General features: G+C 36.0%; 1 protein-coding gene across 3 annotated transcripts in view; it reads left to right on the plus strand.

Moving 5' to 3' along the window:
- Nucleotides 1-13,152, plus strand: part of LOC106769935 (methylecgonone reductase) — a 39,959-nt gene that overhangs the window by 8,028 nt on the left and 18,779 nt on the right. For 2 of the 3 annotated variants that reach the window (XM_022783826.1, XM_022783828.1), the window contains exons 3-4: nt 12,919-12,947; nt 13,041-13,117. In XM_022783826.1, coding sequence (XP_022639547.1) covers nt 12,919-12,947; nt 13,041-13,117 — 106 coding nt within the window. Of the gene's footprint in view, nt 1-12,160; nt 12,509-12,697; nt 12,948-13,040; nt 13,118-13,152 lie in introns of those variants that run through there. The other variant, XM_022783823.1, reaches the window with a different exon arrangement.

Here is a 13,152-nt window from a genome sequence, read left to right on the forward strand (position 1 = left end):
TTCAGGCACATTCCACAGCGTAGGATGTTTTCTGGAATAAACTTTGTATCAGAAAATGGACCTTACAAGAGCTTGGAAGAGCTTTGGGATGGAGAACCTTGAAATGTGTTTCTCTCTACATATTTATACTTAAGACATTATAAATAATTTATTCTGTATTCATATCAACTTCCCAAAGACTAAAAATAGGATCTGTGTGCATCAAAATATTTCAATGAAAAGGAATTTTTAGCTTAGCCTAGACATATTTTTCACTGAAAATGAAAAGCTAATCTCTTTCTAAAATTTCAGTAAATGTAGGTGGATTAAATGTCCCCTTGTACAAATCTTTATTTCTTTAACTGGTTTATCTGTGTCAATTTAACCATTTAACTTGGTTTTTTTAACTATTTTCGTAAACTAAGATAAACCTTCTGCTGCTGTGATATTATTGCTGAAAATTTTTATTACCATAGATTAAAAAGATTAACTACCTATATAATACGAATTATTTATATAAGAAATATCATATCACCTTCAACATAAATCAAATTTTGAGACTCAAAGTTTGTCTAATTTTTTTCTTATTTATCGCTCAACTTTCTCCTAATTTATACTTTGAATTCTAATCTTGGTTGTTCTAACAAATATTATCTCTTATTGACTCAACCACTAATTAGATCATCAAAAATTTAAATAAGAAGATATATACATTGTTATTTGTATTAAAATGTATAAATCATTGATGATTCATTATGATTTAGAAAATACAATTTTTTATTTTATGAATCATGAAGATTAAAAAAAATTAATTAGCATTACTATTTTTAATAAGTGTGAAATTAGGTCTAAATTAAAAAACTATTTCTTCTAAAAAAAATATTATTTTTAAAAATAATTTATATTAGATATGTAGATAATCCGTATCATGTATATGTATATTTTATTTTTAGAAAGAAAAATCAATCATTTTATATATATATATATATATATATATATATATATATATATATATATATATATATATATATATATATATATATATATTAAAGAGAAATGACAACAGTTATTTTTGTTTTTACACAGCGGTTCATAAACTGAGGTATATATAGACGATTCAAAAAAAGGTAAACTTTTTGTCTCACCGCGAGACAGTATGTGAGAGTCTTTTGTCTCAGTTAGTTTTGAATCGAGACAATAGATATCCTTTTTATCAAAAAATAAAATCACTTTTTTTTTCTGTATTTTCATCTACAATGGACAAATTTTAAGTTGCATTGTTTTCCACTTCAACGCCACACAACCTACTTCACTAATGAAATCAAAATGCTAGTGTAATGTTTTCATATTTTATATTAAATCAAAAAATAAGGAGATACAGATTGTGGCTTTGCAAATGGCCGGAGACGACAACTAACGCTAGTAGCAACGACGAACGATCGGAGGTGGAAAAGAACGGTCGAAAGCGGCGACAAACAGCCAGTGGCGACAATAAATAACGCAACGTGAGTGAAATGGACACAACAACGTTTGCACGACAGAAATGGAGCCAATGAAGATGGAGAGCACACCAGACTCTTCGCACGAGAGAAATGAAGGCCATGAACCAAGAACTTTGCATAAGATAAGAAGAAGGAAACAACAAGGAAGAAGAAGGAAATCGCAAGGAAGAAGAAGGAAACGGAGAGGAAGAATAATGAACATTAGGTTAAAAAAAATTTACATTTCTGAGAAGTTAAATATCGAAAGAGATACCGCCACCGTCTAGCCATTGTCGTGCCCCACCGTCGTGCCCGCGCCACCACTGTTGCGCAAATTGCCAGCAGGTTCACGCCACCGTCATCAAGCTCGCACCACCACCGTTTTGCAAATCAGGAGGAGGGTCGCACCACCAGCCTCGCGCCACCGCCACCGCCACCACCACCAGCGTCCACCATCAAGCCACCACCTGGAGGTTTCAGATTGGGGGTTGGGGGAGGTTGGGGGGAGGGTTTTTGGCTGAAACAAAAGATGGGAGGAGAGGGAAACCAGGTTCTGAAAGAACTTACCAACGGTCATTGCCTGTCGGTAATATTGACGGATATAACCGTTGGTAAGTAACCAAGTCCATTATCGACGACTATAAATTCATCGGTAAGTATCCATTTTGCACTCTGGAAATAAATCCACCCATAAATGTGTTTTATCGATAGATCATTAGCTATCGATAATAATCCGTCAATAATATATTATTTTCTTGTAGTAGTTTTTAATAAATTGTTTTATACCTTTTATAGATAACCATTAGGAATCTTAACAATTACTCCTTCTAAATAGGAAATCTCCCATAATTCCTCGCTTTCTTACATATCTTTTAGAATCTCTCACATTAAAAACATACGTTATGCCACCTATTTAAGAAAGGAAGGTTATAGAATACAAGCAAGCTTTTCTAAACAAAGAAATCGTGTCATAAAGGATGCTCTCTTTTGCCTTGATATTTTGACATAGTAACAAAGCTTAGTCTTTGAATCGTGGTCTTCTCTTGGGTTTTAATCTTGTATTCTTATGGGTGTCTTCGGGTTGGAGTAAACACCTAATTTGGATGATCGGGATATGCCACAATCATCTTCTTCATGCGTTTTGTCTTAATCTGAAAAGTTTTGTTCTTTTTCGTGAGTTTGCTGCAAATCATGTGTTTCATGAATGTACCAAGCATATTCAAGTGGATTGTCATTACATTCGGAAAGCCTTGAACAATAACATTTGATAGCACCAATTTCAGCAAATAAATTGGCACTTAGAGGGCCAAAAGTTGAAACAAATAAGAAACAAAGGTTCTAAAACAAGTAGGCACACAAATGGAACCTATAAAATGCTCTAGAATGGATTAAAGAAACAAAGAAAACTAATTAAGCAAAGGAATGCAGAAATAGAATCCGCCTTGCTGATTTTTGTTGGGTAGTTTTAAAATGTAACTAACTGTTNTAACTGTCTCTTGCACATTCCTCTGTATCTCTGTCTTTACTAATTAAGCAAAGGAATGCAGAAATAGAATCCGCCTTGCTGATTTTTGTTGGGTAGTTTTAAAATGTAACTAACTGTTGTAACTGTCTCTTGCACATTCCTCTGTATCTCTGTCTTTATATACCTCTGCTTGTACTCTCTTTTATCCAATTAATGAAATACANTTCTTTCAGTTCAATATATTCTGTTCTATTCGTTCTAGCACCTTCTCCATAGCTAATAGTGGTATCCAGAGCAACTTGTTTCGATCCATTGGAAATCTGCAGAACCTTGGTTACGATCAAAGAAGTGGTGCGATGGCAAGTATGATGCACAGCAACCTTCCAGTCTTCGATGGAAAAGACTTTGATGACTGGTGCGTTAAAATGGAGGCGATTCTTGGGTATCAAGAAGTTGATGAAGTTGTGAGACAAGGAATTAAAGAAACCAAAGAAGATGATACAGCAGCAGCAAAGAAACTTCATAAGGAAGAACGTCGTCTGGATTGCAAAGCCAGAATGCTCCTTCATCAATGCGTTTCTCCAACCATCTTTTAAAAGATCTCTAAAGCGTCTACTGCCAAGGAAGCCTGGGATATCCTCCAAGAAGGATATGGGAACACGGGAAAAGTTAAAAAGGTGAGACTACAAGCATTACAGCGTCAATATGAGCTTCTAGGCATGGGTGCAGAAGAATCCGTGACAGAATACATGGGAAGAATCTAGACTCTTGTCAATGACATGAGGGCCTGCGGAAAAATTGTAAAAGATAGAAAGCTCATCCAAAAGGTTTTGCGTAGTTTGACACCACAGTATGATCATATTGTGATCACCATTGAAGAGTGTAGAGACTTGGAAACGTTGAAAATTGAGGAATTGCATAATTCCCTCGTCGCGCATGAACAGAGATTGCTGGAGCGAAAGAATGCTGAGAAGACAGCTGCGACCCAAGCAACGAATCAAGCGTTCCAAGCAAGAACGAAGCAAGGCTTCAAGAACCGAGGCAGAGGCAGAGGGAGATCACGTGGTGGGGGTCGCAACGGAGGAAGAAATTGGAAATCGACTGAACAAAACGATGAAGACACCAATGACGAACAACAAGAAGGAGGTACCCGTGGAGGTAAAAACACGCGAGGAAGAGGAAGAAAGGGAATTGACAAGCGAAGTATTCAGTGCTACACATGTAGCAAATTTGGGCATTATTCCTCTGAATGTTGGCACAACGAAGCTGTCAAGAAGAACAAGAACGACAACACAGCAGCGAATTTGGCACAGGATGATGGTGATTCTGACACAGAGCACGTTGTGTTGATGACAATTGCAAATGGAGTCTGTGATGGAGGTAGTAAAAACTCGACGAATGAAACGAAGGACAAGTGTTGTAGAAATAAAGATTATGTGTCGCTGCACTACGCTGATAATCAAGTTGACACGCAGAAAGAATACAGCCACGTGTCACATGTGGGTAAACCACGACATGCAAAGATAGAAGAAAGGAACGAATATACAATGATGTTTGACAATCTTGCAATGCTATCGGACAACCATCTTGACTACACAGAGAACAACTTTTGCTGGTATCTCGATACCGGGTGTTCCAATCATATGACTGGAAGAAAGGAATGGCTGGTCGACTTGGATATGAGGAAGAAAAGCAAAATAAGATTTGCAGATGATAGTACCGTCATGGCAGAAGGAGTTGGCAGAGTGCTACTCACTTGCAAGAATGGAGAAACGGCATACATGGATGAAGTTTTGTTCGTCCCTACTATGAAGAGCAACTTATTAAGCCTTGGGCAATTGCTGGAAAAAGGCTATACCATGAGTATGCAAGAAAGGTCAATTGAAGTGTTTGATAGAAGGAAGCGTTCTATAATCAAGGCCCCAATCTCAAAGAACAGAACATTCAAGGTTAACCTTAATACTGCAACCATACAATGTCTATCATCTGTAAGTGTTGAGGAAGAAAGCTGGAAGTGGCACTATAGATTTGGACATTTGAATTTCAAAAGTTTAAGTTTGTTGAATAGCAAAGGACTTGTAAAGGGAGTGCTTTCAATATCTGTTCCTGAGAAACTGTGCGAAGGGTGCATACTTGGAAAACAGACCAGATCAAAATTCAGTAATTCAGCAACCAAAAGAGCCAAGAAGCCACTAGAAATTGTTCATGCAGACGTTTGTGGTCCATTCGAAATAACCACTTACGGAGGTAATAAATACTTTCTTCTTTTAGTTGATGAATGGACAAGAAAATTGTGGGTTTATCTGTTGAAAGAAAAAAAAAGAAGTTTTCCTAACGTTTGTTAAATTTTGTGCTTTGGTTGAACGTCAATTTGCACTTGAGATGAAGCTTCTTCGAACTGATGGTGGAGGTGAATTCAATTCCAGCGAGATGAACAAATTCTGTGAAGAAAAGGGAATGATTCATGAAGTCATTGCACCCTATACACCTCAACACAATGGCTTGGCCGAGAGGAGAAATAGAACACTCGTTGAGATGACTAGATGTCTGCTGAAAGGGAAGAAGTTACCACACGAACTTTGGGGAGAAGCTGTCATCACAGCAACTTATTTGCTGAACAGGTGCCCGAGAAAAGCATTAACGAACATGACTCCAGAAGAAGCATGGTCAGGAATTAGACCGTCTGTGAAACACTTAAGGATTTTTGGATCTGTTTGTCATAAACATATCCCTGATGAGAAAAGGAGAAAACTAGAGGACAAAAGTGAATCTCTAATATTGGTTGGCTACCACGACACAGGTGCTTACAGGTTGTACAATCCAAGAAAAAAGGTAATAGCTATCAGCAGAGATGTCCTTGTTGATGAATCTGCCATATATGATTGGGAAAGTCAAGAAACCGAATCAAGCAAAGTTGTATCTAGCTGGTTGGAGGCAAGGAGACCTGAAGACAGTGATCAAACCACAACCACGGAGACTGAAGAAATCAGCAGAAGATCACAGCGGACTAGGTTCCCCTCTACTAGACTAGCAGGTCATGAGATCTACACAGACAATGAAATCACTGAGACAGGTGAGATCTCAACACACTATGCCTTTCTCGTTGATACAGAGGTGCTTTCTTGGGAACAAGCTATCAAGACGAAGGAATGGAAGGATGCTATGATAGAAGAGTTGAAAGCAATTGAGAAGAATGGTACGTGGACAATGACAGTGTTGCCTCAACACAAACGTCCCATTGAGGTCAAGTGGGTCTTCAAGACAAAACTGAAGCCAGACGGAAGCATCTCCAAGTTGAAAGCGAGATTGGTGGCTAAAGGTTTCCTTCAAAAACAAGGAGTAGACTTTACAGATGTATTTGCACCCGTAGCAAGACTAGAGACTGTGAGGCTCGTGGTGGCAATAGCAAATGCAAGAGGCTGGGAAATTTATCAGATGGACGTAAAATCTGCCTTTCTCAATGGCCCACTGGATGAAGAAGTGTATGTAACACAACCTCCAGGATTTGTGAAGGAAGGTGAAGAATTCAAGGTGTACAAGCTGAACAAAGCTTTGTACGGGCTAAGACAAGCACCACGTGCTTGGAACACACACATTAATGCATGGCTGGTGAAGAACGGCTTTAGGAAATGCACAGTTGAATTTGGAGTGTATGTGAAGCAGTCAGACAAACAAGGTACTATGCTTATATGTTTGTATGTTGATGATTTGTTGATAACAGGTAACAATGCAAGGGCAATAGCTGAGTTCAAAGCAAACATGAAAAGANATTTCGANATNACTGACCTTGGNAGCTTGGGATACTTTCTNGGCTTGGANTTTCGTCGAACACATGATGGGATGTTCGTGCATCAGAGGAGATACATTGATGAAATCNTGAAACGCTTTGGCATGGAAAGCTGCAACAGCGTGAGCACACCTGTGATGACTAACATCAAACTGGACCANCAACTCAATGACGAGAAGGTAGATGCTACTTTGTTCAAACAGATTGTTGGATCTCTCAGGTACCTGTGCAACAATAGACCCGACATCTGCTACAGCGTGGGATTGGTCAGCAGATTCATGGGAGACCCGAGACAGACGCATCTTGCAACANCCAAACACATCTTGCGTTACCTGAAGGGAACTGCTGAGTATGGCTTGTTCTTCTCTANGAAATTTGAAGGCGCGACAGGGAATCTGGAAGCTTGGTGCGACTCCGACTGGTGTGGAGACCAAATCGACAGAAGAAGCACTTTCGGGTTCGTGTTCAAATACATGGGATCTGCGTTTAGCTGGTGTTCAAAAAAACAGAATGTGGTAGCTCTGTCGTCTTGCGAGGCTGAGTATATAGCCTCTGCTGAAACTGTGCGCCAGAGCACTTGGTTAGATACTATGTTGGAAGAGTTATCGATTGAGTGCTCTAGACCAATACAACTTTGGGTTGACAACAAATCAGCAATCAACTTGGCCAAAAACCCAGTCTCACATGGAAGGACCAAGCACATAGAAACTAGATTTCACTACTTAAGAGAGCAGGTCAACAAAGGAAAACTTGAAATGGTGCATTGTTCTACAGCAGATCAAACTGCTGATATTTTCACCAAAGCCCTACGACAAGCTCGGTTTGAAGAACTTAGATTTAAACTTGGAATTAAGAAACTTCAGTAGTTGCTTTGTAGTTCCATTTTAAGAGGGGTGTGTTGGGTAGTTTTAAAATGTAACTAACTGTTNTAACTGTCTCTTGCACATTCCTCTGTATCTCTGTCTTTATATACCTNNGCTTGTACTCTCTTTTATNCAATTAATGAAATACANTTCTTTCAGTTCAATATATTCTGTTCTATTCGTTCTAGCACCTTCTCCATAGCTAACAATTTCACGTTAAAAACAGGCTATCATGATTTATTGCAGTAGCTATTTTGCATAAATTCAATTCTTTGCACATTTAGATCATAAAAACCATCCAAGCAAGTTTAATTACACTTGTTACAACCAAACAAGGTCAGATTTCAACAGTTTATAGGCTTTTTCTCCAAATCAAATGTGCAGTTCTTTTTTCAGCTTTGCCTTTTCCTAGTTTGATCAACTGACATAGCTTAAATTCGTTTCTGACCAATATACTGAGTAAGAAGCATTTAAATAAGCTAGTTCTGTAATTTGGAATGTGATGGAAAGGTTTGCAATGACTCTATAACATATTGACAAGTTATGAGTTATATTATTGAATTATCATAGCCAATTAACAGAAGGACACATTTTGCCTTAAATTCTATAACATGTTTACTAGTTGGTGAAAATATGCAGCTGACACAAGGAGAATGAATTACTTTCATTCTTGTAGAAACAAATTTCTGTATTGAAAACAATTGTGTCAACAACAAACACGAGTAAATCCACCGCACTAAAAGGCTAAGAGTGATACCTGCAAGTAGGCCTCTAAAGTGCTCATCAACACCAGAGGAAAGTTTTTCATAGCTGTCATAAGCATCGATGTTCTGTTTTCTTCCTATAGGAACACCATCCATATTGATTTTCAGTTTTCTTTTTATATATTTTGTGTCAGTGCTTTGTTCTACTAGAAGAAAAACCCATATACTTCTAATTTGAATGACTTAAACCAAGTCAACTAAAAGCCCGTTTGTTCGTAATATGGTAGGGGAAATTAAACCAATACATGATAAAGTGATAAACTTAAAAAATGGAGACAAAACTAACCATTTTAGTTTAGGATCAGTGAAAACAAGGCCTTTTTTCATGCATCCTATGTAAGTCTGAGGGTGAGATCGCTCTTTTGCCAGCAATAATGAAAGACAGTCTGACAGAAAAATTATTTCTATAAAATAATAATCAATGTCATCAAAATTCTACTTACAGGTTCACTTATATTACAAAGTGAATTCACATTTTTAGATTTACACTACAAGTTTGCAGAGCCTGCTACAATCTGAACATCAACAACCACCAAGCACTTGTTGTTCCCCTAAATAAAATAAAACATAGTGAGGAATAAAAATGCAACTAAGTGTTGAAAATGGACATTATGTGAAAAAGAAGTTTATGCATCGCTTTATGTATAAGTTAAAAATTTGATTTTGGAAAAGTTTATATAAAAAAAAGTTTCTACTTTATACCTGAATTAATTTTAACTTTCTTTTTAAATGTTTATCATATATTCTCATTTTGTTATTTTTTTTTCCTTTGAAAACGTATAAATTTACACAAATACATATAAGAACCTAGTATCTTCCATGGCTAAAATTGTAACACACAACTTATGAAGACATGGCAATGACAACAACTCCAAGCAATCAAATAGTTAGAAACATATATTCATCTCTTCTTCCAGTTCATTTCCACCAAATTTTTTAATTTTAAACTTTTCTAAATTAGTCCATAAAATATAACTATTATTTCAATAAATCCTTATGTGAAACTTAAATTACTGATTAATAGAAGACATCACATGACAATACTTATCTTCAATAAATCTAGATCATCAAATAAATTATTTAAAATATAAATTTCTGACATTTTTAATTAAAACAATCAAAATAAAAAAAAAATATTAATAACACCACCGGAATTATTGATATCAATTAACACCTTATTATATGGGATAACTCTTTCCAATCAAAAACTCTAATTGCTCTTGTTGTAAATTTGATTGTTGTAAAGGTGATATTGCTTTTACCGATAACAATGGATCGGAGTTGGATAAATTTGATACGCACAACAAATGAATATAAGAGTGAAGTAGAACAATTTCTTGAATTTGCAAAGATGAATGTTCGTGATAATTACGGAAGATTCTATTGTCCATGTGTCAATTGTTTGAATGAGTGAAAACTACCAACTGAAGTTATTCGAGAGCATGTTTTATGTGATGGATTCCTAAAGAGTTACACAAAGTGGACATGGCATGGTGAATTAATAGACATGCCAAGTGTAACTGACTCTCAAGTAGAAGCAGAAGAAGTTGATTTAGAGATGGGTGATCGGTTAGAGGACATGATATGTGATGTTGGACATGATTCCTTCCAACGTGCTCATATGTATGATAGCTTGTGCAGTGACGCAAAAAAACCTTTATATCCAGAATGCACTAAGTATACTCGATTGTCAGCTGTGTTAAAATTGTTCAATGTGAAGGCAAGAAATGGGTGGACTGATAAAAGCTTCACAGAGTTGCTTGAGTTGTTGAGTGACATGCTTCCTGAAGGACATGCCCTATATGTGAAGAAGGAACATGTCATCGTCAATTACATCATGGAAGGAAAACAGTATACCTTGGACATCGAAGGTTCCTTAGTACAAACCATCCATATCGTAAATTAAAGAAAACATTTAATGGGTATCAAGAAAATGAATTAGCTCCAATGGCTTTAAGTGGATCACAAGTATATGAGCGTGTGAAGGACATTGGAGTTGTTCTTGGAAAGACACAAAAAAAAGGCACTTCAAGCATCATATGGAAGAAAAGGTCAATTTTCTTTGATCTCCCATATTTGACGGTACTTGATGTCAGACATTGTTTAGATGTTATGCGTGTAGAGAAAAATGTTTGTGACAGTATTATCGGGACACTCCTCAATATTCAAGGGAAAACGAAAGATGGACTCAATACTTTATAAATTTAACTTGAAGTGCTCACGTCAATCGGGAAGCTTTGAGTGTGGATATTTTGTCATGAGGCATATGCAGAAAATTATATCCGTAAATGTCGTTGGCTCATGGAAATTGGTAACGTGAGCATCTTATAATTAAGATCTTAAGCCATTAATATTATAACTTGACTCAAACTATTCATTAAGCCATTAATATTATAACTTGACTCAAACTATTCATTGTGTAGATATTTGATGATACGTCTCCAATGGAATAATTAGATGTTTCAATATTACATTTTGAGTTTAGGAATTATTTTATATGTAACTATGTAAAGTAACTATGTTATGTAAATATATTTAGGAACTTTGTTAGGTAAATATTACATTTTGATGTGTTAATAGAAACAATATTGATTATTTTGCTTGTTCTTGATTATTTAGATTGTATTATGGAATTGAATTTTATGCAGTCTGCATATGGATTGTAGAACATACAAATTAAATATTTAAAAACAAAACGTCACTTTTTATACCTGTTAAAGCCACAAAAGATATACCTGTTATAAATATCAAACTTTTATACCGGTTACAAAACACCAAAAATCAAAAACTTTTTATACCTCTGTTTTTATACCTGCTTGACAACAGGTATAAAAAGCTTTTTTTAATAGGTATAAAAAACCTTTTTTGCACTAGTGACAACATCAATTTAAGGAGGACGTTAATGTTTATAAATTTAATCAATTATATCTTTAATACATTATTTTATACCTTTTATAGATAGCCGATAAAAATATTGGACAATTACTCATTGTAAAAAAGAAATCTCCTATAAACATACGCTATACCACCTATTTAACAAAGGAAGGTTGCATAATACAAGTAAGCTTTTCGAAACAACAAAGGAAGGTTGCATAATACAAGTAAGCTTTTCGAAACAAAGAAATCATGTCATATAATATGCTCTCTTTTGTTTTGATATTTTTACAATGTAAATTGTGGAAATATCCCAATAAATATATTTTATAAATCAGCTGACTTTATTTAATACATAAACAGCCAAACCCTTCTAAAGAAACATGTATTCTCAATCATGCTTTGGTCAATAAAGGACAAATGAAACTCAATGATACAAAAATATTATCTTGAGCTGGTCCTGCCTCTCGTTTATGGAGCCTGAAATATAGCCACAACTCAAGTCTCAAAGTCAACACATGATAATTGTAAATTGTGGGGAACTTGGTAGACCTGCAATCTAAATCGTAACCTTAGAATCAATTTCTCCAACCAATTGGTTACATGTTAAGGTTTAGTTAAAGTTTTGTAACACGTATTTAGTAAAGGTTATATACAACTGTCACAAGAAAAAACTTATTACAAACTTCTTCGTGCGTGACAGTTTGAAATTTAATAGCAAGATAAGCAACGTAAATTAAAACAGTAAAAAAATTAAAGTTTGGATTTGTACGATCAAGAAACATCAAAAACAATAAATGAAGTTTGGTCCCACCAAAAATAAGTTAATTTGTGGCCATGATGTTTCCCATGTGCTTGTATTTATGTGGACGGGTTCATCCCACGTTGATAATTCTAGTTTTCCTTGAAAGACTTAGAATTATCACTTTTATATGTTATATAACAACATCTCAAAACACATCAAACCCAACAGAAAATATGGAAGCAAAAAAAATCCCAGAAGTGATACTAAACTCAGGGAAAAAGATGCCAGTCATAGGCCTTGGAACCGCATCTTATCCTCTTCCACCACATGAAACTCTCACCTCCATACTTATTGATGCCTTTGAGGTCGGCTACAGACACGTTGACACTGCTACTATTTATGGAAGTGAGGAGCCTCTAGGAAAAGCTGTGGAAAAGGCTTTGGAGCTAGGCCTTGTAAAGAGCAGAGATGAAGTATTCATCACTACAAAACTATTGCCAGCTGATGCTCACCCTGACCTTGTTGTTCCAGCCCTCAAGACCTCACTGCAGTAAGTACATAGGAGCTTTGACTACTCATTTGGCTCCAATATTTATATAAACTTCACTTTTTGATTTTTACATCTGAAAATTATTGTTTTAATTGTTACAATATACTTCTTAAAGCTTATTTGATCATCCTCATATAAAGTTTTGTTTCTCCTGTTGCATGTTATGTAAATTTCCCTGAAACTGCTCAGGAAGTTGGGGTTGGAGTATGTAGATCTGTATTTGATTCATTGGCCACTGAGGTTGAAACCTGAAGCCAGAGGGCGAGCTGATATTTTAAAGGAGAATGTGATGCCCTCCTTTGACCTGAAAGGAGTATGGGAAGCTATGGAAGAATGTTGCAGATTAGGCTTAGCAAAGTCTGTTGGTGTAAGCAACTTTGGCATAAAAAAGCTCAACCAGCTCTTGGAAAATGCAACCATTCCTCCTGCTGTCAATCAGGTATGAAGAGTTAGCAAATACATGGAGATTGACATTTAAACAGTGATGAAACACTTGCTGATGTTGGTGATTCCTTCCTTCCATTGGTTTTAGGTGGAAATGAGTCCCTCATGGCAGCAGGGTAAACTCAGAGAATTTTGCAAACAGAAAGGAATTCATGTGAGTGCATGGTCACCACTCGGAGCTTACAAAAGTTCTTATGGTA

The sequence above is a fragment of the Vigna radiata genome, chromosome 1 (genome assembly GCF_000741045.1).
Source record: "Vigna radiata var. radiata cultivar VC1973A chromosome 1, Vradiata_ver6, whole genome shotgun sequence".
Classification (NCBI taxonomy): domain Eukaryota; kingdom Viridiplantae; phylum Streptophyta; class Magnoliopsida; order Fabales; family Fabaceae; genus Vigna; species Vigna radiata.